Source organism: Papio anubis, chromosome 8, assembly GCF_008728515.1.
Source record: "Papio anubis isolate 15944 chromosome 8, Panubis1.0, whole genome shotgun sequence".
NCBI lineage: Eukaryota > Metazoa > Chordata > Mammalia > Primates > Cercopithecidae > Papio > Papio anubis.
The window spans coordinates 115,621,613-115,649,519 of record NC_044983.1 but is presented as its reverse complement, the minus strand read 5'-3'; the positions used below and the strand labels follow the sequence as shown (position 1 = coordinate 115,649,519).

Genomic DNA, 27,907 nt, shown 5'->3' with positions numbered 1-27,907 from the left:
TGCCTCCTCTGCTAGAATGCTCTTCCCCAACTCTCTTATTGCTATGGCAAGTTCCTACTAAAGTTCTAGGTCTCAGCAAAACATCACTGATCAAGTCGGTCTCTTTTTGTATGCCATATGTTATCCTGTATTTTTTCATAGTACTAATTACAACTGAAATTAAATGATTCATATATTATTTGCTTAATATCCATCTCCCACTAACAGTAAGGTGCCACGAAAGTCAGGAAATGTATACCCTGTTTACCACCATGTCATCAATGCCCAGCACAAGCTGGAAGTGTAGTAGATGCTCAGTAAGTACCACTGAATGAATGAACGGAGATTCAGAGATTAAGTTTTAAGCTTAAGTCGTCAAGATCACATAGCTAGTTAAGTGGCGAGGCTAGCAAGCACAGGCATTCTGGAATCATACATACCTGGATCTGAATTCTAGACCCCTATTGTTCTGCCGTGTGACCCTGGACAATTAACAACCTAGCAGAGCCTCAGTTTCCTCACCTAACATGGAACTAATCCTGATCTCATAAGATTTTTATGAGCATCACATAACATGCTTAGCGACTGACACATAGTAGTTGCTTAATAAATGTCTACACCCGTTCTTCTCAAAGACCACAGTGACTGACATCTTCCTCTACATTCTGAAACCATTTATATTCTATATAACTCATTTAGCATTTACCATCTCCCAGTTTGTGCCCTCAGCAATGTTTTATATTCCTTCCTTATCCAAACCAGGGCTTCCACTTTACCCAAATGAGGTAGTGTGTACAGGACTGAGCGCAACACTTGGCAGATGCAATTGGAGCCCAATAAGTAAAAGCTATAAATAGTAGTATTATCTATCTGCCAAACTGAAAAACCTTACGTAAACCCTGCATTTAATATTTGCTGACTTATTGTATAAGATAAACCAGATATAAATTCCAGCCGTCCAGCTATACAATCTAAAATGAAAATCTTTAGATAGTTAGGTTAGATAGATGATTAGATGGTTTCTCTGATTCAAAAATTTTGGAGGGATTATGGAAACTAAAGGAGTTGCATAAAGACTGAAATCAGGCTGGGCACGCTGGATCACGCCTGTAATCCCGGCACTTTGGGAGGCCAAGGCGGGGCAGGGGGTGGGGGCAGCTGAGGTTAGGAGTTCGAGACTAGCCTGGCCTACATGGTGAAACCCTGTCTCTACTAAAAATACAAAAATCAACCGGGCGTGGTGGTGCCTGCCTGTAGTCCCAGCTACCTGGGAAGCTGAGGCAGGAGAATTGCTTGAACCCCGGGGGCGGAGGTTGCAGTGAGCCGAGATCTGAGATCACACCTCTGCAATCCAGTCTAGGGGACAGAGCAAGACCCTGTCTCCAAGAAAGAAAAAAAAAAAAAGATTGAAATCAGGGTAATTTTCTAGTTCTTTTCAAGTAAATAAAGAAACTTAATTTTGTGAACTATAAACCAACAAACTTATTGTTGACTTGTTTAATATATGGCTCAAGATACCAGTGTAGAGAATGAACATTTAAATAAATTGACTAAACAAAAACAGATGAATCATCTGGGAATGATATGCACAGAGCAGAAATAGAAAACGATCTGTAATTGAGGAAATCTGGTTTGGAATCACCCAAAACTGTGACTGGAGAGTAAGTTGAGGTCAGAACAGCGATTGACACATAGTAGTCAACCACTGGATTGTCCAGTCAAGCGCTGGATTGCCATGGTTCAGTGATCAAAAGAGGAACCTCAGAACTGGTCCTCTCTTCTGAATTTTGGGATAACGAGGAGCCAGGTTATACAGAACCATTTACATGACGACAGTACACGGTGTAATGGGGAGAGGTAACCAACGAGCATCCCATGGAAAAATAGCTTTTCTTTGACATAAATTAACAGAGAAGAACAAGTGACAAGGAAAAACAGGTGAGAAATTGGGCTGCTTAATATAAAGCATGATGTTATGCAAATGAGGCCTTTTCAATGCTAGGTGCCAATAATTAGACAAATCTAAGTGGGATTTCAAGCTTCAGATAGAAAACCTGAACAACGTTAGCCAGAGGATCCCTTTGAATCCTTAAATTCTAAGAATTCTCTATTACAATCTGTGTAAGAGGATAGCTAAAAATTCTTCCACACAAACTTACCAAAAGGAGTTTAAGTTAAAGGAGACAAAGGGTTAATGAAGAGAGAGACAGACAATCAGATGGAGCAAAAGTGCAATCTTCTTTTAGATAATAAGAAAAGTCATGAAAACCCATGTACATCACATTGCGAATATGAAAGAAAAATCCATAATTTTTCTTCTGCTCTCTAAAAATGCATATTCTTTCCCATTTCTCTGATAAAGATGGGGTTAATCAAAGACATTGTATGGGGATAGCGTTTTTCAAACTAAGGTAAGGAAACCCAAGGTCTCTCCTCATTCTTTTAACAAAAGAAGAAAACAGGGAATAACAGGAAGGGTAAAAATAATTTCTTTTGTCCCAGTTATATACATTTGCATGCATGCATATGCATAAGCAATATTGCATCATGATGCCAAATGTATTTTTTACTGTGTATCACATTTTTTTTTTTGAGACGGAGTCTCGCTCTGTCGCCCAGGCTGGGGTGCAGTGGTGTGTTCTCAGCTCACTGCAAGCTCCGCCTTCCGGGTTCATGCCATTCTCCTGCCACAGCCTCTCGAGTAGCTGGGACTACAGGCGCCCGCCACCACGCCCAGCTAAATTTTTGTATTTTTTAGTAGAGACGGGATTTCACCATGTTAGCCAGGATGGTCTCGATCTCCTGACCTTGTGATTCGCCCACCTCGGCCTCCCAAAGTGCTGGGATTACAGGCGTGAGCCACCAAATCGGCCTCTGTGTATCACATTTTTAAAAGTTTGAAAAACTAGAATAGAAAAGTTAGAGCAGGCACTTCTGATGAAAAATTATCCAAACTGAATGGAGCTGTGAATTTAAAAAAAACTTTTTTTTTATTTCCATAGGTTATTGGGGAACAGGTGGTGTTTGGTTACATAAGTTCTTTAGTGGTGATTTGTGAGACTTTGGTGCATCCATCACCCGAGCAGTATACACTATACCCTATTTATAGTCTTTTATCCCTCATCCCCTGCCCACCCTTTCCCTCTAAGACTCCAAAGCCCATTGTATCATTCTTATGCCTTTGCATCGTCATAGCTTAGCTCCCACTGATGAGTGAGAACATATGATGTTTGGTTTTCCATTCCTGAGTCACTTCACTGAGAATACTAGTCTCATCCAGGTTACTGCAAATGTCATTAATTCATTCCTTTTTATGGCTGAGTAGTATTCCATCACATATATATATACACCACAGTTTCTTTATCCACTTGTTGATTAATGGGCATTTGGGCGGGTTCCACATTTTTGCACTTGTGAATTGTGCCGCTATAAACATGCATATGCAAATATCTTTTTGGTATAATGACTTCTTTTCCCCTGGGTAGAGACCCAGTAGTGAATTTTTTTAGGAAGACTCCTATGAGGCTCATAGGAAGCCTAAGCAGAAAGTGAGCCTCATTTCAGTGTTCATGCCAGAATGCTCAACAGCCATATTTCTCATAATCTTGCTTGTGTAGTTTATTATGTGCTACATACACTGCCTGGTAATAGTACTTATTTTTACTCGTTACAATATTGTGTCCTTATAACATTATTTTATCAAGAATGATGATAATCATATTTTATACGGCAGAAAAAAAAAAAACCCACAGTCTCTGGCTCTTATTTCAAGTCTTGATGTTGGCTGACTTTGAGCCTTTTTGGCCTTACCTCAATATCTTCATATGCTTCCTTTTATAGAAAATGAGAAAGAGAAAAGATAGCTGAAGACTTCAGTTTTTAAATTTTATTGTTTTGACTTAGTGGAAAGACAGACCTTTCCTCTCTTAATCTTTCCTGGATATTTGGATCCCAAGGCTAAGAACCAAACATCACTGCCTACCTTGCAGCAGCGAACCCCAGCTGCAGCTGAAATAACTTTGCCGGGAACGAAGAGCCCCTTGGATGCTGGCCTATAAGCCCTGACCTATAATAGTCATCGCAAAATCACACCCTTCAAGTGGTGATCAACTAAAATCACGTTTCCCCCATGCTCAAAGGGCATGTCTCACTTTCTGTCTTACTGTCATCTTTTATGCATTTGTGAAATACAGGATTCTGCTTGTCTACTGTACTCTTTAGAATATACATCAATATGTATGTAAGAAAATTACATCATGGAAATTCATATTTCCAAAGGTCGTCTGGGCTGCCCTTTGAGAACGCTTGGGTGATTTTTTTGTGGTCTAATCATTCAAGTGCACTTGCAGAGCAGGAGAGACTCGGTCTGGCAAGAACGGGACTAAGACTTCCAAAAAGAACAAAGACAACTTATGACTTGCTGGGAGTGACTCAGGTGCTGGCTCTGTGCTCACTGAGTCACAGTTTCTCCATTATTGACAGCATCAGAGGATGCCCTGCTGACAGAGGGGGCCACATTCCAGGCTGCCAGGTCTTTGCTGAGTTGTGAGGGAATGATGCCATTTTCTACATCTGCTGATTTTGTGCTTTGACACAGGGGAAAACTTTCAGAAAGAAAAATCAGAACTGGGTCACAATTAAAGCAACAACTATCTAGTAAGTACCTATTAAGTGCAAAGCATTGTGCAAAGCAATTCAGAACCAACACCTGCTCTCAACAACCTGGCTGTTCGCTAATGCCTGATGAGTGCTAAAACAGAAAGAAAAGACAGCAGGGCATCGGGTGTTCATGGGGGTGGAGATATTTGGGTTCTGGGGTGATAAATAACAATTTCATGCATAAGACAGTTGAGTCTTGAACTAAGAGTAAGATGTACGGAAGACAAAGGAAGGAAAGGACATTTCCAAAGAGGGAAAACAATGTGTACAAAAGTGCAGAGGCAGAAATACACAAGGCCTGTTGGCATGAGTCAAAATAAATATGAAATACTGTTTTTGTAATCTGTATTTTAAATCAAATTTTATAAAAGGAATATATCCTACCCATCCCACAAAACTAATAAGGCTCACACAGCAGACAGGTAGAAGTTAGTTTTTCCCCAGGTCTATGTTCTACAAAATGTATCTTAGAAAATACTCTGATTGGTTATCTCTCTTTCCCATCACTTTCTTCATGGTTGGTACGCAACCATGACTTCCCACATCTCCTTTACCTGCTTCTGGAATGGAAGATCTTAGTCAACTATAGATTCAGTCAAAAGTTTTATTATTGTATTACACAATACTTCTAAGACCTGTAGATGGTGGAAAAAAAGGCTAAGGTAGAATCTCTATTTTAAGGAAACTTTAGTGGGAAGGACAAAACATTGGCCCATGAAACTACTAAATAAAATGTTGTCTGATATAATGGGAAGATGAGCCACAGACACTATTTTAATTTGAGGTTTAGAGCTGACACAGTCTATATAGGAACATGTGAACCATATGCTGATACAATTCATGACTCTTCTCAGGACTACCGCTGACTGTTGCCCAGTCTGGGCACTGCACAAATAAAGCACCAGCAAACCACCAGAGTGAGTTCTCTGCCTTGACATTGGTGTGACGCCATGTTTGGTCAGAGGGCGGCATCATTTTCTAATTCTTCAACTTGGAAGGGGCACTCTTTTTGACTTCATCCATCTAGAGGGGATATCTTTCTTTCATTAGCTCAAATCCTCTCAGAGGCGATTTGGGGGTTCTGACCTTCCTCTCATGTAAGTAGATATGGCTCTTGATAAACACTTGGCAGATTGCTCAATTTTCTCAGTCTCAGAGATAAATAAACAAGAAACTGCAGAATAGACGGGGCAGAATTAATTTAAGTCAATTATTTCAGACTTTCTCCTTGTATAAACACCACTAGAATGTTCTGCTTCCCTGCACCCAGCTCAGAGGAGTTCCTCTGAGAGAAGGGGCCCAGCTTACCTCGTTCTCCTGGGGTCCCTGGCACGCCTGCATTTCCGGGGAAGCCTGGTGTGCCTGGGGGTCCTTGTTCACCAGGGGCTCCAGGTGAGCCTGGTCTCCCAGGCTCCCCAGGAGGCCCTTGGACAGTCCGGATGGATGAGGAGTGGCTGGGAATCTGGTTGAGGATGGCAGTGTACCTGGCCATGTGACCTGAGGCACGAAGCATAAAGACAGCATTCAGTGAACTGTCACACAAGGAAAGAGACCGGGGTGTCATTCGTTAAGGCTCCAAACAATTCTGTTAGATACCCACCAAGGGAAAAATCACACCCCTTTGAAATACGTTGATTTCCAGCTTAACATTTTTTATGTTTTACTCTGGATGATATTAAGGGTTGGACTGTTGTCAAGTCGCATCTCATGTGTTTGGAATTCTGCAGCTCACGTCAGCATCTCAATAAACATCATTGAGCAGAAGTTGTAAATTTCATTTTCACCCTCAACATTTATCTGACCCCTAGACCCTCACCCAGCTGCCATTTCTCTAGCAATTACTCCCCAAGTTATTTGTCTTTTCTACAACGCACAAAGCCTCCCCACCCTCTTGCTCACAAATCCCCAGACAAGTGCTCTGTCTCAAGTCATCTCTTGGTCATCAAGCTTTTTTTTAGGAACCTTTACTTGAGTCTCATTGGCAGAAACTCCCACTAGCTTTATATTTTTAAAAGATCTGGCACTCTCTCCCACAATCGCTTAACTCAGTTATGTCTGGAAAATATATATACAGATATATGTTACTAATTACAAGTATAAAGTACTTGATATCATGATGTCTCATTTTTCCAACATCATTAGGAGATGAGATTTCCCAACATAAGTGAATTTTCTAGTTTACTATTATTTATCCATTTTGAAATATTTAAAACTAAATAAAAAATAGTAACCATTTCTTCAAGGAATTCACTCTAAAATACATTCAGTGCATTCTTTCCTTAAGCATTAGATTGTCACTGTAACTAGGGATCCCCTCCTGATGACTCAAGGCTATTAGCAGGCACATCCATTGCTGCCTGGGCAGGTGAGATATTTCCTCATTTGCTTTTTCAGCTTCTGCCTTTGACACGGGGTCTGTCCATTATCATTTTCCCAGCTGTCATCACTTTGGCCTTGAATAATTTCCCATGTAACTCTTCCCAGCATAATTCTGATCAACTGTGAACTTAAAAACTAGAGAAGTGAGCTTGTGAGGAATTATTTGCTAACCGAAAAATCCAGTTCTGAGTGGCAGCTGAAGGAATACAGTAAGGAGCCCAGAGGAAACTGAAGTAGTGTTAGGGAAGATCGTTGAGGTGCCAGAAATACAGCCACTGAGTAGGTTGGGCCTGGCTTATCAAGTTGCATGCAACTTTTTTGATTTCCTTCTAATATATTGACAGGCAGGGCTTTGCTATTTTATGGACTTGTTTAAGTTTTGCTATGTAACCAATCCCTTGCTGACTTCTACTTCCTAGAAGTCAGTCACAAGACTCTGAGAATTTGTAAGGAGAAAAAATTGATTTTGAACCCTTGATTTTTAGGGCACGCTTTAAATAACCAGATATTTACACATGATTTTTATTCTACAGTAGAATAAGACAGCAAGTATCGTGAGATCTTTCTTGTGTTGTGGTCAGTGAGTCATAGTAAGATTTACGCCTTAAGTTTTCTGAAAATAATGATCTGCTCATTTACAATGTACACCTGAAATCAGAAATCTACAAAACAATTCAAGATACAGGTTATTTACAATATGTCAGTATAAAATGATTAATGTTCAATTTCTCTTTTATAATGTCTTTTTAAAGATCCTATTTTGGCATTAAATTTAAACAGTTATATTTAACTGGTAAATTCTCTCTCACAGACACACACATAGTTTGGGCAATATAAGAGAAAATTAAATAACGTTAAAATATAGGGAGCATGACTACTGTGTCTGAAGTTGGTAGCTTCATACGCTGGTGCCCTGATGTTTTTGCCCTAATGAAAACTCTTCCAAGCCTATGCAGATCTCAACTCCATGCCTCCTCCAGGGTGAGATTTGGATTTATCTCAGAACTAAAGATGGAATTTCGAACTTAGCCAACAGAGCTTTCTTAGATATTTGCAGGGCTTCCTGGCCCAACTCCCAAACTTTCCTGAGTTAAAATGAATGTAACCCCAAGCCAATTAGCCACCTGGGGAATGTCAGCCCTGGAAGCCGGGGTGCTATTGGGTGGGAGGGCTGGACAGCAGAGCTAGGCGAGAGCTGGGTGGGGTTGAGAGAGATAGTTCACCTCTGCTTGGCCTCAGATATTCCTGGAACTGAACAAATTACGGCAAAGAGAAGGGCCTACGCTAGTAACCTTTTGATTAGATTACTGTGATAAAATATATAATCAGTGGGCAGAGGGGAAATGTGCAAAAGTGGTGGGTATCTAAGCAAATGGGCACTGAAATACAGTGCTATCAAAAAGCTCAAGAAAAACGAAGAAATGGGACAGGCATCATATCAAGCTTGTTCTGATGTAATTTTTGGCACAAAGTCCAAATATAATATCATCTCAAACGTCAGAGCAAGTCTGTCCGTGTGTGTGTTTGTACTTTGGTATCTCCTAAGAGATAAATGAGAAGACCTTAGGCTAACCAGAAGATAATGGATGTGAAATGGATAAGAAGGAAATATTCATTTAAACCTTGCAAGTTAATAAAAATCAACACCATAAATTGTCTTTCTGAGGTAGCTTCTGAAGATGTAGTCTGGCAGCTTTCAAGTGCTGAACACTTGAGAAAAAATCCTACCCACCTGGAGAGACGAGAAAGGAATAGAAGATTTGATCTGGGCAGTCAAGTTAAATTTACATGGGCAAACAGGCGGTTCTTGGACCGATGACACAAAGGAATTTGGCTTTTGTACCATCGATGTAGAGCTCTAGGGTAATCTGTGATGATCTCTTTGATGGGTCAGTGATGGTCATCTGTAAAGCTTATGTGTCTGCACCAAGACAATGCTTTGGAGTTTTCCTTAGTGGTACGCTCACGGGAAAAGCAAACTCTTCTGGATGAGAGTTTGTTAAGGGGAACAACTTCCATAACCATTATATACTTACTCTGGATGAGCTGTTCGCATACTTGACGTGCCACTGATCTCACCATGGCTTGAGACTGCAGGTCACCCTGGATGAAAAAAAAGCATACTCCTGACTCAGCTGTAAGCCCAGCCACATTACCAGGACTTCCAGGATGTGGATCTGACTTGCCCCATTGTTCCCATCAGGGATCTTTGGCTCCTAGCAATGGGTGGGTTTGACCACCACGGTGCATGCAGAGAAGGGGTAAGCAATTTGATATTCATGGTTCAAGGATCCTGGGAGTCCTTATTAGATTAACAAGCACAAATAAGTATTTCTAGTCCCATATTCTAAAAAATTTAATAGTTTTGAAACAAACCCATATATATTTAATACCTGATTTATAGCTCTTTAGAGCTTATAAAATACTGCACTTTCTTGAGCAGTGGCTCATTTAATACTAATAGCAACCCAGAGGAAAGGTGTTAAACCCGTTTTATAGCTGAATAGCATTAAACACACGGCCCAAGATTTCACAGAGGTAATTGGATGAGCCCAAGGCCACTGCTGTTTCTGCTATAGCCAATGGCACAATTATATTAGCAGCTGCACAATTTCTGGAAGGAGAGAGACAACCCCTAAATCAAGCTGACTTCAGTTTTGGGGCCAGTTCTTTGATTCTATGCCTGCCATTGTCTTCCTGGGTGTGAACGCTGGAGCATCAGAAAGCTCAGGAGTGCCATGCTGCCACTTGTCCCTTGTATAAAGTTTTTACTTTTCTGAAGCCTTTTCACATCTATTATACAATGTTCTCATCAAATCCACTTCGTAAATTATATGAGAGCGATTCTCTCCATTTTATCCTTAAAGAAATGAGCCCAAGTTCATTGACCTGGATGGTAGCAGATATGCAACTAGAAACTAGCTCTCCTGACTCCCAGCCCACAGGGATTTTACCTCTGGAAAACGTGGCCACGGCCTAATGAATTGGGGAAAGGGAGAAACAGGGACTGGTACAATAGCAATGAATAATAATGTTAGTAAGTGACGATCCTTTATCAGGCTTATGCAATGGAAGGGGTGCAATCAGCTGGGGCCAGAAAACAGAGCCACAGGATACTTACCCGCTCTCCTCGTTCCCCCTTTGCCCCAGGGACACCCTGTATGAATGGAAAATTGTCAAGTTACTTATGATATTTCACTTAGTTAAGAGTGATCATCATGCATCTTTTCTTATTTTATTAAGACATTTTTCTTAGCACCAGTAATTCTGCAGCAAAAATCATTACACAACAACAGAAAATAGACAGCAACCAGTAAGCACAACAAACATAAAAGCTGTTACTCATTCTACCCCTTCGGCTTTTTTACGCAGAGACATGGTATATTTTGGCCACAAAATTTGAATCATGCAGCAATAATACTGCTTCGTAACACATATTTTCACCGAGTAGGTCCTTCGCACCTTTCCACCCTAAACGCCACTCTACGTACTGTACTCAGTATACTGAGGATCCTTTATAATTTATTTCACAAATCTCTGCTGAATAGTTAAATTGTTTCAGTTTTTAAAGGAATATCTCCAAAAGGATAGAAAAGACTGCCTCTCAATTTAGGAGTTCAAGTCAGAGATGAGATTAGTGAAATCCCACAGCTTCACTCTGATTTCTGTGCAGCACGATGCCGCACAATTCTTCCTAAATCTCCCCAATATGGGAGCTCACATTTATGTGAATTCTCAATTGATTTGTTATTTTCTTATGTGGCTTAGCTACTCTTTGGCCCATAAGAAACCTTGCCGTTATTAAAATGCATCTACTTTAAAAATCATATTTTCAGGGTTTCTCCAGTGAAATTATACATCTAATGAAAAACATGTGTCTTCAGAAGGATTTCATATTTTTGTTTAAACTCGGAGGCAATGTTCATTGAAAAACATTTTTATAGTCTCGACTGAAAGGAGAGTGAATGGTATTTATTAATGGAATTTGCCACGTTGTCAGACTGTTTCCAGTTGTTATTTCAAACAGGTCCCAAGTCAAACTCGGTATCTTCTTCAAAATCTGTAGTCAGTGAACCGTTACCCAAATTCAAACTTCTGGTTTCATCCCATGGTGTGCAGGTAAACTGGCTTCCCAGAAAAAGAAAATGCCCTGACTTGTAGCGTTTGCTGATTTTGGAGGTTTAGTGTTTCTATCACAGCTGATTTCAAGCTACAAATGCTCTGTCACTGAAGATGGAATTGGAAAGGGAAGAGAAATGCATGATTGACTCTCCTGTGCAGATATTTAAGCAGCCCACCCTGGTTCTATCTTTTCTATCTATCATGCCCTGCCATGTCTATTCAATACACACACACACACACTCACAAACATACACCACATACAGATACCCACACACTTTTTTTTTTTTTTTTTTTTTTTAGATGCAGTCTCCCTCTATCTCCCAGACTGGAGTGCAGTGGCACGATCTCAGCTCCCTGCAACCTCTGGCTCCTGAGTTCAAGCGATTCTCTTGCCCCAGCCTCCTGAGTAACTGAGACAACAGGCGCACACCACCACATCTGGCTAATTTTTGTATTTTTAGTAGAGACGGGGTTTCACCATGGTGGCCAGGCTGGTTTCTAACTCTTGACCTCAAGTGATCTGCCCACTTCAGCCTCCCAAAGTGCTGGGATTACAGGAGTGAGCCACCACATCTGGCCAACACTTTTTTTTTTTAACGTAATGTTAGAATCTTAGTGTTGGGTATATGGGCGTGGTGTTTACTCAAAATTCTTTCAATTTTGTGTGTGTTTAAAAATTTTTTATGCTAATACTTTGGAAAGAATGTAGGACACTGGACCTGCAAGCTGGGTTAACTCTCTGAGTTTCTTTGTAAGATGAGGCCACTAAATGAAGTGATCTCTGGGGTCTCTTATCAGTCTAACACGCTGTTCTCTCATGATGCGGTCATTATGCAGAAGCAGGGAGCACAAGAAACAGAAACTGATGAAAAATACAAAGTCTGGGCTTCCAAGGGAAGGATTCCAACCTCTACAGAGAAAGAAGATCCTCACAATTTGTGACCTTTATGTGAGTTCCATGAGGCAGTCTGTGTCCAGCTTGTAGACTTCTGTACCCCCACATCCTAGGATGGTACATGGGAGTGGCAAATTTTCAAAAATCATGTGCTAACTGAATGAGTGAATGGATGGCTGAATTTCACTTCAAGTTTGAATGGCAAGCCAATTTGTGCTTCATTTCAACTACCCTGATTGTAAAAAGGAAAGAAGATGGCCAGGCACAGTGGCTCACGCCTGTAATCCCAGCATTTTGGGAGGACTGCAAAGGCCTTGATCACAATGCAGGTGGACCATGAGGTCAGGAGTTCAAGACCAGCCTGACCAATATGGTGAAACCCCATCTCTACTAAAACTACAAAAATTAGCTGGGCGTGGTGGCGCGTGCCTGTGGTGGCACACACCTGTAGTCCCAGCTGCTCGGGAAGCTGAGGCAGGAGAATCGCTTGAACCTGGAAGGCATTCCATTATAAAACTTTTTTGCAAAAGTAAGATTTGCATAGCACACTCCCGCCCCAGCCCAAATTCTTTTTGGAAATAAATGTACTGACTGTGCCTTCTTCCTTCATTCCTCAGGTTTCACAAACGGACAGATCTCTAAAGAGACCTGTGTGTGATGTTCCCCTTCTTGTGTCCAAGTGTTCTCATTGTTCAGTTCCCACCTATGAGTGAGAACATGCGCTGTTTGGTTTTTCGTCCTTGCAACAGTTTGCTGAGAATGATGGTCTCCAGCTTCATCCATGTCCCTACAAAGGACATGAACTCATCCTTTTTCATGGCTGCATAGTATTCCATGGTGTATATGTGCCACATTTTCTTAATCCAGTCTATCATTGATGGACATTTGGGTTGGTTCCAAGTCTTGGCTATTGTGAATAGTGCTGCAATAAACATACGTGTGCATGTGTCTTTATAGCAGCATGATTTATAATCCTATGGGTATATGCCCACTAATGGGATGACTGGGTCAAATGGTATTTCTAGTTCTAGATCCTTGAGGAATTGCCACACTGTCTTCCACAATGGTTAAACTAGTTTACAGTCCCACCAACAGTGTAAAAATGTTCCTATTTCTCCACATCCTCTCCAGCACCTGTTGTTTCCTGACTTTTTAATGATCACGACTCTAATTGGTGTGAGATGGTATCCCATTGTGGTTTTGATTTGCATTTCTCTGGTGGCCAGTGATGATGAGCATTTTTTCATGTGTCAGTTGGCTGCATAAATATCTTCTTTTGAGAAGTATCTGTTCACATCCTTTGCCCACTTTTTGATGGGGTTGTTTGTTTTTTTCTTGGAAATTTGATTGAGTTCTTTATAGGGTCTGGATATTAGCCCTTTGTCAGATGAGTAGATTGCAAAAATTTTCTCCCATTCTGTAGGTTGCCTGTTCACTCTGATGGTAGTTTCTTTTGCTGTGCAGAAGCTCTTTAGTTTAATTAGATCCCATTTGTCAATTTTGACTTTCATTGCCACTGCTTTTTGTGTTTTATACATGAAGTCCTTGCCCATGTCTATGTCCTGAATGGTATTGCCTAAGTTTTCTTCTAGGGTTTTTATGGTTTTAGGTCTAACATTTAAGTCTTTAATCCATCTTGAATTAATTTTTGTATAAGGTGTAAGGAAGGTATCCAGTTTCAGCTTTCTACATGTGGCTAGCCAGTTTTCCCAGCACCATTTATTAAATAGGGAATCCTTTCCTCATTTCTTGTTTTTGTCAGGTTTGTCAAAGATCAGATGGTTGTAGATGTGTGGTATTATTTCTGAGGGCTCTGTTCTGTTCTGTTCCATTGGTCTATATCTCTTTTGGTACCACTACCATGCTGTTTTGGTTACTGTAGCCTTGTAGTATAGTTTGAAGTCAGGTAGTATGATGCCTCCAACTTTGTTCTTTTGGCTTAGGATTGTCTTGGCAATGCAGGCTCTTTTTTGGTTCCATATGAAATTTAAAGTCGTTTTTTCCAATTCTGTGAAGAAAGTCATTGGTAGCTTGATGGGGATGGCATTGAATCTATATATTACCTTGGGCAGTATGGCCATTTTCATGATATTGATTCTTCCTATCCTATCCATGAGCATGGAATGTTCTTCCATTTGTTTGTATCCTCTTTTATTTCATTGAGCTGTGGTTTGTAGTTCTCCTTGAAGATGTCCTTCACATCCCTTGTAAGTTGGATTCCTAGGTATTTTATTCTCCTTGAAGCAACTGTGAATGGGAGTTCACTCATGATTTGGCTGTCTGTTTGTCTGTTATTGGTGTATAAGAATGCTTGTGATTTTTGCACATTAATTTTGTATCCTGAGACTTTGCTGAAGTTGCTTATCAGCTTAAGGAGATTTTGGGCTAAGATGATGGGGTTTTCTAAATACAAAATCGTGTCATCTGCAAACAGGGACAATTTGACTTCCTCTTTTCCTAATTGAATACCTTTTCTTTCTTTCTCCTGCCAGATTGCCCTGGCCAGAACTTCCAACAATATGTTGAATAGGAGTGGTGAGAGGGGGCATCTCTGTCTTGTGCCAGTTTTCAAAGGGAATGCTTCCAGTTTTTGCCCATTCAGTATGATATTGGCTGTGGGTTTGTCATAAATAGCTCTTATTATTTTGAGATACGTCCCATCAATACCTAATTTATTGAAAGTTTTTAGCATGAAGGGCTGTTGAATTTTGTCAAAAGCCTTTTCTCCATCTATTGAGATAATCATGTGGTTTTTGTCTTTGGTTCTGTTTATATGCTAGATTATGTTTATTGATTTGTGTATGTTGAATCAGCCTTGCATCCCAGGGATGAAGTCCACTTGATCATAGTGGATAAGCTTTTTGATGTGCTGCTGGATTCGGTTTGCCAGTATTTTATTGAGCATTTTTGCACTGATGTTCATCAGGGATATTGGTCTAAAATTCTCTTTTTTTGTTGTGTCTCTGCCAGGCTTTGGTATCAGGATGATGCCGGCCTCATAAAATGAGTGAGGGAGGATTCCCTCTTCTTCTATTGATTGGAATAGTTTCAGAAGGAATGGTACCAGTTCCTCCTTGTACCTCTGGTAGAATTCGGCTGTGAATCCATCTGGTCCTGGACTTTTTTTGGTTGGTAGGCTATTAATTATTGCCTCAATTTCAGAGCCTGTTATTGGTCTATTCAGGGATTCAACTTCTTCCTGGTTTAGTCTTGGGAGGGTGTATGTGTCCAGGAATTTATCCATTTCTTCCAGATTTTCTAGTTTATTTGCATAGAGGTGTTTATAGTATTATCTGATGGTAGTTTATATTTCTGTGGTATCGGTGGTGTTATCCCCTTTATCATTTTTTATTGCATCTATTTGATTCTTCTCTCTTTTCTTTTTTATTAGTCTTGCTAGCAGTCTATCAATTTTATCAACCTTTTCAAAAAACCAGCTCCTGGATTCATTTGTTTTTTTAAGGGTTTTTTGTGTCTCTATCTCCTTCAGTTCTGCTCTGATCTTAGTTATTCCTTGCCTTCTGCTAGCTTTTGAATGTGTTTGCTCTTGCTTTTCTAGTTCTTTTAATTGTGATGTTAGGGTGTCAATTTTAGATCTTTCCTGCTTTCTCTTGTGGGCATTTAGTGCGATAAATTTCCCTCTACACACTGCTTTAAATGTGTCTCGGAGATTCTGGTATGTTGTGTCTTTGTTCTCACTGGTTTCAAAGAACATATTTATTTCTGCCTTGATTTTGTTGTTTACCCAGTAGTCATTCAGGAGCAGGTTGTTCAGTTTCCATGTAGTTGTGCAGTTTTGATTGAGTTTCTTAATCCTGAGTTCTAGTTTCATTGCACTGTGGTCTGAGAGACAGTTTGTTATAATTTCTGTTCTTTTACATTTGCTGAGGAGTGCTTTACTTCCAACTATGTGGTCAATTTTGGAATAAGTGTGATGTGGTGCTGAGAAGAATGTATATTCTGTTGATTTGGGGTGGAAAGTTCTGTAGATGTCTATTAGGTCTGCTTGGTGCACAGCTGAGTTCAATTCCTGGATATCCTTGTTAACTTTCTGTCTTGATCTGTCTAATGTTGATAGTGGGGAGTTAAAGTCTCCCATTATTATTGTGTGGGAGTCTAAGTCTCTTTGTAGATCTCTAAGGACTTTTTTTATGAATCTGGGTGCTCCTGTACTGGGTGCAGTACATATATATTTAGGATAGTTAGCTCTTCTTGTTGAATTGATCCCTTTACCATTATGAAATGACCTTCTTTGTCTCTTTTGATCTTTGTTGGTTCAAAGTCTGTTTTATCAGAGACTAGGATTGCAACCCCTGCCTTTTTTTGTTTTCCATATGCTTGGTAGATCTTCCTCCATCCCGTAATTTTGAGTCTATGTGTGTCTCTGCGCGTGAGATGGGTCTTCTGAATACAGCACACTGATCCAATTTGCCAGTCTGTGTCTTTTAATTGGAGCATTTAGCCCATTTACATTTAAGGTTAATATTGTTATGTGTGAACTCGATTCTGTCATTATGATGTTAGCTGGTTATTTTACTCGTTAGCTGATGCAGTTTCTTCCTAGTATCGATGGTCTTTGCAATTTGGCATGTTTTTGCAGTGGCTAGTACTGGTTATTCCTTTCGAGTTTGAAGATTCTTCCTTCAGGAGCTCTTGTAGGGCAGGCCTGGTGGTGATGAAATCTCTCAGCATTTGCTTGTCTGTAAAGGATTTTATTTCTCCCTCACTTATGAAGCTTAGTTTGACTGGGTATGAAATTCTGGGTTGAAAATTCTTTTCTTTAAGAATGTTGAGAATTCTACCAGAGGTACAAGGAGGAGTTGGTACCATTCCTTCTGAAACTATTCCAATCAATGAAAGAAGAGGAATCCTCCCTCACTCATTTATGAGGCCAACATCATCCTGATACAAAGCCTGCAGAGACACAACAAAAAGAGAATTTTTAGACCAATATCCCTGATGAACATCGATGCAAAAATCCTCAGTAAAATACTGGCAAACCAGTTCAACAACACATCAAAAAGCTTATCCACCATGATCCAAGTGGGCTTCATCCCTGGGATGCAAGGCTGGTTCAACATTAAGCAAATCAATAAACATAATCCAGCATGAAAGCAAGAACCAAAGACAAGAACCATGATTATCTCAATAGATGCAGAAAAGGCTTTGACAAATTCAACAACCCTTCATGTAAAGCAGCTCAATAAATTCGTTATTGATGGAGCATTACCTCCAAAATAATAAGAGCTATTTATGACAAGCCACAGCCAATATCATACTGGATGGGCAAAACTGGAAAAATTCCTTTGAAAACTGGCACAAACAGGATGCCCTCTCTCACCACTCCTATTCAACACATAGTATTTAGGTTTCTGGCTAGGGCAATTAGGCAGGGAAAGAAATCAAGGGTATTCAGTTAGGAAAAGAAGAGTCAAATTGTCCCTCTTTACCCAGATGACATGATTGTATATTTAGAAAACCTCATTGTCTCAACCCAAAATCTCCTTAAGCTGATAAGCAACTTCAGCAAAGTCTCAGGATACAAATTAATGTGCAAAAATCCTAGAAGCATTCTTATACACCAGTAACAGACAAACACAGAGGCAAATCATGAATGAACTTCCATTCACAATTTAGCTTCAAAAGAGATAAAATACCTAGGAATCCAACTTACAGGGATGTAAAGGACCTCTTCAAGGAGAGAACTACAAACCACTGTCAGTGAAATAAAAGGGACACAAACAAATGGAAGAACATACCATGCTCATGGATAGGAAGAATCAATATAGTGAAAATGGCCATACTGCCCAAGGTAATTTATAGATTCAATGCCATCCCCATCAAGCTACCAATGAGTTTCTTCACAGAATTGGAAAAAACTGCTTTAAAAGTTCATATGGAACCAAAAAGAGCCGCATCTCCAAGACAATCCTAAGTCAAAGAACAAAGCTAGGCATCCATACCTGACTTCAAACTATACTACAAGGCTACAGTAACAAAACAGCATGGTACTGGTACCAAAACAAGAGATATAGACCAATGGAACAGAACAGAGTCCTCAGAAATAATACCACACATCTACAGCCATCTGATGTTTGACAAACCTGAGGGAAGAAACAAGAAGCCGGGGAAAGGATTCCCTATTTAATAAATGGTGCTGGGAAAATTGGCTAGCCATAAGAGTAGAAAGCTGAAACTGGATCCTTTCCTTTACTCCTTATCTGAAAATTAATTCAAGATGGATTAGAGACTTAAATGTTAGACCAATACCATAAAAATCCTGGGAAAACCTAGGTAGTACCATTCAGGACATAGGCATGGGCAAAGAGACTTCATGTCTAAAACACCAAAGCTGCTTGACAGCAAAAGCCAAAGTGACATGGGATCTCATTAAACTAAAGAGCTTCTGCACAGCAAAGAAACACCATCAGAGTGAACAGGCAACCTACAGAATGGGAGAAATTTTTGCAATCTACTCATCTGACAAAAGGCTAATATCCAGAGACCATACAAAAGAGAACTCAAACAGATTTACAAGAAAAACAAGTAGCCATCAAAAAGTGGGCAAAGGATATGAACAGACATTTCTCAAAGACATTCATACAGCCAACAGACACATGAAAAATGCTCATCATCACTAGCCATCAGAGAAATGCAAATCAAAACCAAATGAGATTACCATCTCACCAGTTAGAATGGCGATCATTAAAAGTCAGGAAACAACAGGTGCTGGAGAGGATGTGGAGAAATGGAACACTTTACACTGTTGGTGGGACTGTAAAACTAGTTCAACCATTATGGAGAAAACAGTATGGCGATTCCTCAAGGATCTAGAACTAGATGTACCATATGATCCAGCCATCCCATTACTACAGGTATATACCTAAAGTTACTGAAATTATGCTGCTATAAAGACACATACTGCATTATGTTTTATTGCAGCACTATTCTAATGTAAAGACTTGGAATCAACCCAAATGTCCATCAGTGACAGACTGGATTAAAATGTGGCACATATACACCATGGAATACTATGCAACCATAAAAGGATAGGTTTGTGTCCTTTGTAGGGACATGGATGCAGCTGGAAACCATCATTCTTAGCAAACTATCACAGAATGAAACCAAAAGCATGTTCTCTCCCTAGGTGGGAACTGAACAATGAGATCCCCTTGGACTCAGGAAGGGAACATCACACACGGGGGCCTATCATGGGGAGAGGGGGAGGGAGGGATTGCATTAGGAGTTATACCTGATGTAAATATTGAGTTGATGGGTGCAGCACACAACAAGGCACAGAGAGTATACATATGTAACAAACCTGCGTTATGCACATGTGCCTACAACCCAAAAGTATAATCATAATAAATAAATTAAAAAAAAGAATGTTGAATATTGGCCCTCACTCTCTTCTGGCTTGTAGAGTTTCTGCAGAGAGATCCACTGTTAGTCTGATGGGCTTCTCTTTGCGGAGTAACCGACTCTCTGACTGCCCATAACATTTTCCTTCATTTCAACTTTGAGTGACAATTATGTGTCTCGGAGTTGCTCTTCTCGAGGAGTATCTTTGTGGCATTCTCTGTATTTCCTGAATTTGAATGTTGGCCTGCCTTGCTAGATTGGAGAAGTTCTCCTGGATAATATCATGCAGAGTGTTTTCCAACTTGTTTCTATTCTGCCCGTCACTTTCAGGTACACCAGTCAGACATAGATTTGGTCTTTTCACATAGTCCCATATTTCTTGGAGGCTTTGTTCATTTCTTTTTACTCTTTTTAATCTAAACTTCTCGCTTCATTTCATTCATTTGATCTTCAATCACTGATACCCTTTCTTCCAGTTGATGGAATTGGCTACTGAAGCTCGTGCATGTGTCATGTAGTTCTCGTGCCATGGTTTTCAGCTCCATTGGGTCATTTAAGGACTTCTCTACACTGGTTATTCTAGTTAGCCACTCGTCTAATCTTTTTTCAAGGTTTTTTTTTTTTTTTTTTTTGAGGCAGAGTCTTCATTTTGTCGCCCAGGCTGGAGTGCAGTGGCACCATCTCGGCTCACTGCAAGCTCCGCCTCCCGGGTTCACGCCATTCTCCTGCCTCAGCCTCCGGAGTAGCTGGGACTACAGGCGCCCGCCACCGCGCCCGGCTAATTTTTTGTATTTTAGTAGAGACGGGGTTTCACCGTGTTAGCCAGGATGGTCTCGATCTCCTGACCTCGTGATCCGCCCGCCTCAGCCTCCCAAAGTGCAGGGATTACAGGCGTGAGCCACCGCGCCCGGCCTTTTTTCAAGGTTTTGAGCTTCTCTGCGATAGGTTCGAACTTCCTCCTTTAGCTCGGAGAAGTTTGATCGTCTGAAGCCTTCTTCTCTCAACTCGTCAAAGTCATTCTCCATCCAGCTTTGTTCTTTTGCTGGCAAGGAGCTGCGTTCCTTTGGAGGGGGAGATGCACTCTGATTTTTAGAATTTTCCAGCTTTTCTGCTCTGTTTTTTCCCCATCTTTGTGGTTTTATCTACGTTTGGCCTTTGATGATGGTGACATACAGATGGGGTTTCCGTGTGGATGTCCTTTCTGTTTGTTAGTTTTCCTTCTAACAGTCAGGACCCTCAGCTGCAGGTCTGTTGGAGTTTGCTGGAGGTCCACTCCAGACCCTGTTTGCCTGGGTTTCAGCAGCAGAGGCTGCAAGAACAGCAAATATTGCTGAACAGCAAATGTTGCTGCCTGATTGTTCCTCTGGAAGCTTCATCTCAGATGGGTACCTGGCAGTGTGAGGTGTCATTCTGCCCCTACTCAGGGGTGCCTCCCAGTTAGGCTACTTGGGGGTCAGGGACCCACTTGAGGAGGCAGTCTGTCCGTTCTCAGATCTCATACTCCATGCTGGGAGAACGACTACTCTTTTCAAAGCTGTCAGAAAGAGACATTTAAGTCTGCAGAGGTTTCTGCTGCCTTTTGATAGGCTATGCCCTACCCCTAGAGGTGGAGTCTATAGAGGCAGGCAGGCCTCCTTGAGCTGCGGTAGGCTCCACCCACTTCAAGCTTCCTGGCCGCTTTGTTTACCTACTGAAGCCTCAGCAATGGTGGGTGCCCCTCCCCCAGCCTCGCTGCCGCCTTGCAGTTCCATCTCAGACTGCTGTGCTAGCAATGATCGAGGCTCCGTGGGCGTGGGACCCTCTGAGCCAGGTGCAGGATATAATCTCCTGGTGTGCCGTTTGCTAAGACCGTTGGACAAGTGCAGTATTAGGGTAGGAGTGATCTGATTTTCCAGGTGCCATCTGTTACTACTTCCCTTGGCTAGGAAACAGAATTACCTGACCCCCTGCGCTTCCCAGGTGAGGCGATGCCTTGCCCTGCTTCAGCTCATGCTCCGTGGGCTACACCCACTGTCCTGCCCGCACTGTCCAACAAGCCCCAGTGAGATGAACCCAGTACCTCAGTTGGAAATGCAAAAATCACCTGTCTTCTGTGTTGCTCACGCTTGGAGCTGTAGCCTGAAACTGTTCCTATTTGGCCGTCTTGGAACCACCCCAATTCATTTAATTCTTATAACACTCCAATACGATTAACTTATTTAGTGCTTATAATACTCCTATAAGATTAACTCATTCATTCTTTATAACAACCCTATATTATTCCCATTTTCCACATATGGAAAATGAGGAACTAAGAGGTCATGTCACTTGCTCAAGGCCATGCAATAAGGAAGTGAAAAAACTGGGGACCTGAACCTAAATTGTGGGCTCCAGAATCCACACACATCCCGAGTACACTCTACTGTTCTGTTGAAAGAGAACTCTGCTCAGCAATTCTGCCAGCTCGTATCTTCTATTCCAGGGAAGATAATATTTTCTCAATTAAAATAAAGCAAAACAAGCAAACATACCATGCCTAAAGCCTAACTCTAGTAATTCAGAATTAGGTTGCAACTTGCATCATTTTTAAAAAAATCTATTTTATCTTGAATAACTTTATTTCTGCACCAATACATTTTTTGACAGTTTTCCTGCTATTCTTGCTATCATTGATTAAACTGGCTTGTTTGAAAATGTTTCAAATCTAGAGAATGCAATTATAGTGCAAACCTGACTGACATGGTAAATGCAGAGCATCAGCTGTTGGCACCTTTTGGTATGTAGGGATGGATGTGTTTAATTGGGCTTGAAATTCCTCAAACTCAGTCTCATGATGCTGGTTATTAAGTAGCCAAAGGGTGCAGCTGGGCGGTCTCAGTGAAAGATCTTTTTAATGAAATATCTGTATGGCAAGACATTTTTTTTTATTCCAACTTTTCTGACATCGTTCCTTTGATTTTTACAAATTAAAACAAAAACAAAATAAAAATTCTTGAGCAAGTGAAGGCCCATAACTCCACCAAAGTATGCTTTGAGGGAAAACACATATTCCCTGCAGATGTAGGCAGGAAAAAGTGGCACACTTTCCTTTAATTTTAGTAGCACTCGAAATGTAAAGAAAGGAAAATACAGTGGCTACATTCATAGATTCACCGAATTTTAGTGCTGGAAGGAAGAGGAATGATCTTGTGGTTCAAGTACCACATATTAAAGATGTCTGTTAAACTAAATCAAAACATCTTAGGCTGGCTTGAAATGTCTTCCATGACCTGACCCCTAATCTATAAGAATATTCTTCTAATATGCCTCTAACATGCCTTTGAACATCAGCCTAACTAGAATATAAACGTACCTTCTTTTTTTTTTTTTTTTTTTTTTTTTTTGAGACAGAGTCTTGCTTTGTCTCCCAGGCTGGAGTGCGGTGGTATGATCTCGGCTCACTGCTACCTCCGCCTCCCGGGTTTAAGCGATTCTCATGTCTCAGCTTCTTGGGTAGCTGGGATTACAAGCACCCACCACTACACCCAGTTAATTTTTGTATTTCTTTTTTAGTAGAAACGAGATTTCACCATGTTGGCCAGGGTGGTCTCAAACTCCTGACCTCAAATGATTCGCCTGCCTTGGCCTTCCAAAGTGCTGGGATTACAGGCATAAGCCACCCCACCCAGCCTTCTTTTTTTCTTTTAATAAATACATATTAAGTACTCTCTATGTGTTAGACACTGAGCTGGGGTCTAGGACTCTACACAGGAGTATGATAAAATTTCTGTTCTTAAGGAATTATCCTTTTAGTGGAGAGACAAACATCAATAGTTGAAATGCAGTACCTAACAGCCTGCAAAGGGAGGGGTGGCTTTACACGGGAGATGAGAAGCCTTAAAGAAGGATTTGCCGGGAGCTCACCAAGTGGTGAAAAATAATGCAGCCCAGTAAGGCAAACGAGCATCCCAAAGAGCATCCTGTAAGTTGTTAGCATCCCCAAAGACAAACATGTGAAATGGTATGGCATATATTTCGGGAACTTTAAATAATGTATGAGTGAATCCAAGTGAAGGGAGGATGGTAATCCAAGTTGGAAAGGAAAGTAGGGGCCCGTCCTAAAGGGCCATGAGCTCTGTGCTGAACAACTGGGCTCCTTCCTCCAGGGATAAGGAGGAGATTCAAGCCAGACAGTGACATGTGGGAGTTGCACTAAAAGATGTTCTGGCAGCTGGGGAATGGACTAGAACAGGGCTAAAGCAGAGGCCGGGGGGCCAATGAGAGCCTCTCAGGATAGTCTTTGGGAGCAGCGAGCAGGGCCTGAAAGAAAACTGCGGTAGTCGTGATGGAACTAGAGAAAGAATTGAAAAATAGTAAAATGTACAGAGACGGGGTGCTCTGTGTTTGCCTTACGTTTTTCTGCAACTGTCACCTAAGTGATGCAATCTTTCTGTCCCTGTGGGTGGGAATCCTACCCATATTCTAAGATCTCAGCAAAATGGTCTCTCCTTCTGAAGCTGCTACTCCTACCCCTCAGCTTAGGGGTCTCTCTCTTCATGGAGCTTTCAGAGCAACTTCCTTGTCTTTCCCTTAAGGCATTTCACACTTTCTGCCCTCTATTACAGCTTCGTATATAAAAACATCATTCTCTCTGGATTTCTCAACAGTATGGAAAAATGTCTTGAGATCTTTTGTATCCCTCATGACCGCTCCCTACCATTTAATCTTATATGGATTGTGCTCACCCCCTAAATATTTTAAATGAATGAATTAGGAAACTGACATTCTGAAAGGTTAGATGATTTGTGCAAGTGATGTGGCTTACAGCTACTTTGAGTCATGTCAGGGCTACATCAGGAACCCAGGTATCCTGACTTCTAATGCAAAGCTCCGTCAGTGATGTAACCCTGGACCTGTCTACCTGGCTGAACACATGGCCCCAGCAGTAAGCAGCTCCTTCTTTCGTGTGCTTTATCACTCTCTAACAGCTGCAGAGGAAGAATTGTACTTAAGCCAATGCTCAAAACTTAGATAGAAATTAGGACCTCAGCAGCAGCAATGTACATTCCGCCCTAGGGAGCCGGCAGCTGGAAGCAGAGCGCACAAAAGCAAGTGTTTCTGGCACCCACTGTAGGAAACATGTTGCTATTTTCAGCGGTGCAGCCTGTCCCTCTTGGTCCCTTTCCCTCATGCCTTCCTAGACAGACATCCATGGGAAATCAATCAAGGCCTTAACACCATGACACAGAGCCTGCTGTCACAGTCATGCCAGTCTGGCAGGCAGCAAGCATCTGGGAGCCAGCAGGTCCAGAAAAGTCTGGGCTGGACAGTTCAGAAAGCAACTTGCTTTTGAGAGGAAATCCCCAAGCCAACTGTGGTATCCTTACCCGATGCTTATAGGCCAAATGGTTTCTGCCTCTGGTCGAAGTGCCAATGGCACAAAGGCCCCTCCTGCTGCGATCAAGGGCCCCTTTCTGCTGATTTATAGTGAAAACCACATTATGAACAAGTGTTTTATTTATGGGAAAATTTTATTGGCATTTCTGTAGATACTACATTTGGAGTCTAATCCAGAGTCACCAAAGGCCAGGTGGGTGAGCAGGGTGCTATCATAGTTACTCAAACACTCCAGGTCTCACTCTAGCTCTCCATGCTCCATGTCAACTCTCCCATAGCTCTCAGAGCCTGCATTTCTTTCCTTCCCTCTTTCCTATTCCCTCCCTCTTGGGTCAGGATCAGTCTATACCTCGCTTTTTCCTAGCCTGGCTTAGGAGAAACTAGTTCTAGGAGATGCTAGTAAGAATAAGAACCTCATGCACAAATACATTTATTGTCTAACCAAATTAAACTAGTTTTGGGTGTTTTCTAATTTCACTTTGGGATGCCTCAAAGCTTTTGATGTCCTAAGACTTCCCATGAATTTCCGAGAAACAGATTAGGCAAGCAGTTTCTGTGCATGTGGCTTATACAGCTAGTTAGGCTTATACAGCTAGTTAGGGTCAGGTCAGGGCCACTTCTTTGACCAGGACCCCTTGCTGTCTGGCACTGTGGATATATTCTAAAACTCTGGTTCCCAGGAGCACATTCTGGAAAGCAGACTGAAGCCAAATACCAGAAAGTATGTTTTTAAGTTTATTTTCTGGTATGATACAGCTTCGAATCAAATGAATAGATAAGCTTGCAGTGAAAGAATGAAGACAGGTGTGTGTGTGGGTACGTGTGTGTGTGTGTGTGTGTGTGTATGCATGCATTTTTTCATGTGCTCACCCATGTGGGTTTCAGTGTATGCTTCTAGGTGCAGGATCATACTTGGCAACATGTTTTTGAATTAAAAAAAGATGTGTGAAGATAAAGCAATCAGATTTTCTTCTGTGACCCAGTACTAGGTTGACATAAAAAGAAGAGATCTAAAGGTATTTTGAATGACATTGTAATTGGAATAAAGATGCAGCTGTATAAAGTGATTACTAAGGATAGCATTTATTTGGATGTGCAAATTAGGATGTATTTGCTAAAATCAAGATGCATTATTTATGTGCATACCCTGTATGGGTTTGTGTACCTACATAAGTCTCATGTGAGTCATGGTCCAGAAAAGGATTCTGAGGATGAAATAATTTTATTAAAATGAGTTTCAAGAATAAGAGGAGCAAGACTATCTGGGTTGCTAGAGGAAGACAGGCCACTTTCTGAATGAGAACCAACATTTCTGTTACATCTTGTTTACTATGGTAGGCAGAAAAAAAGGCCCCTCAAACTTCTTTGCCCTAATCCCCAGAACCTGTGAATATGTTACCTAATGTGGCAAAAGGGAATTTGCAAATGTGACTTAGTTAAGGATTTGGGAGTTATCTAGGGAGATTAGCCTGAATGCAATCACATAGGTCCTGAAGAGAGCCTTTCCTGGCTGTGGTCAGAGAGAAGTGACCATGGCAGAAAAAGGCCAGAGAGATGCAACATTGCTGCCTTTGAAGATGCAGGTGGACCATGAGCCAAGGACTATGGGAGGCCTTTAGCAGCTAGAAAAGGCCAGGAAAGAGATTCTCTCCTCTAGCCTCCAGAAAGGAAAGACCGACACCTTCCCTTTAACTCAGTGAGATCTGCGCCAGACTGCTGACCTGCGGAACTGTAAGATAACAAATTTGTGTTGTTTTAAGCCACTGAGATTGTGGCAATTTGTTAAGTGGTAACAGGAATCTAATTCACTAGACGCTTCCATCCTCATCCATCGGATTTCACTGCTGCACACATTCTTAGTGCGTTTGCAGTCGTACACATCTTTGCATTTTTCAATGTTTAAGTTTATGGATGCAGACTTAGCAATTCACAGATAAATATCAGAATGCTGACTAATATCTAACCCTAGAAGGAACAACTTGCATGTCACCAGAAGATGCCAAGCAAGTCTCCAGAGGCCGTGTAATACAATGACCTCATTTTACAGATGAAGAAACAGGCCCAGATGTGTTCATTTGTTTTTCTTCCACCTTATCCCTTCCCCTCCCATTGATCACATTTAAACACCAACCTAAGAGACTAGAAGAACAAAAATCAGAGTTAAAGAGTTCTATTCCTTATGTTTTCACTTATAACACCTCTCACTTATGTGTGAGTGTGTGTTTTAATGGGAAATTCTGTCTTGTAGAATTTAGAAGAGAAAAATCTAATCTTACATTCATTAAACCTTGAATTTCCCAAGCTTTGTATTTTTCCCTTTGGGAACCCAGCTTGATTAACACATAGCTGTTGTGCCCAACCTCTGGAGAGATGATATTGAGCTTACTTAGCCAAATGCAGAATAGCAAGCAACAGAAACATAAGCAAAAGCATGACAGATTATTCCCTGTTAGGACCATTTATCTTCAGCCATGACATATGCACAATCTGATCTTCATCTTTATCCTAGAAGCTTTTCTGATTTCCTTTATGAATTTCCATAGAGAACAGTGCTGAATAAACATTTCTGACTAGCAGAGAGGCTGGTAAACTTAAACACATAAATAAACGTGATGACTGGGCATTCATTCTGAGCGACTACGGCTGCATACTCACGGGTGGTCCCAGGGCGCCTTGCGGTCCCATGCTTCCTGTGATTCCTGGGACTCCAGGGGCCCCAGGGATGCCCTAGAAGAGAGGTAGGAAAATGGAACAAAGTCAGGAATCACACATTCTCATCAATGACAGCCAACTTTTAAGCAAGTGTAACAAATACACACCATGATAGCTTCCCTCCCCCTCATCACCGGGACCTCATTCCTGTTCCCAATTCCCAAAAATGGAGGGAAGACTTTTTTTTAGTCTCCTCACTATATGTCAGGTGTGGTTCTTTCAAATTCAAGCCTTACTTGTGATTTAATAAAAGCTAAATCGATGCAGGTGATCTTCTGGCAAAATGACTCTGAGATAGAATAGTCGGGCAATAGGGATACATTATCTTTCTAAAAAGTTTTAAGAAGAGTTCTCTACCAAGGGATGAGTTGTTACACTATAGTGAAGGTGGCTGCCGAGTAAAAGATCTGGCAAAAGAAAACCTCTCAAAGGAAATGAAATGCT

At 41.2% G+C, this 27,907-nt stretch overlaps 1 protein-coding gene across 4 annotated transcripts in view; it reads right to left on the bottom strand.

The window, feature by feature from the left end:
* COL14A1 (collagen type XIV alpha 1 chain) overlaps positions 1 to 27,907 on the bottom strand; it is a 281,368-nt gene that overhangs the window by 18,133 nt on the left and 235,328 nt on the right. For all 4 annotated transcript variants that reach the window (XM_031650141.1, XM_031650143.1, XM_031650140.1 and 1 more), the window contains exons 42-45: positions 27,407 to 27,478; positions 10,139 to 10,174; positions 9,054 to 9,120; positions 5,947 to 6,135 (exon numbers count right to left, since the gene is read on the bottom strand). In XM_031650141.1, the coding sequence (XP_031506001.1) occupies positions 5,947 to 6,135; positions 9,054 to 9,120; positions 10,139 to 10,174; positions 27,407 to 27,478 (364 nt within the window). The remainder of the gene's footprint in view (positions 1 to 5,946; positions 6,136 to 9,053; positions 9,121 to 10,138; positions 10,175 to 27,406; positions 27,479 to 27,907) is intronic.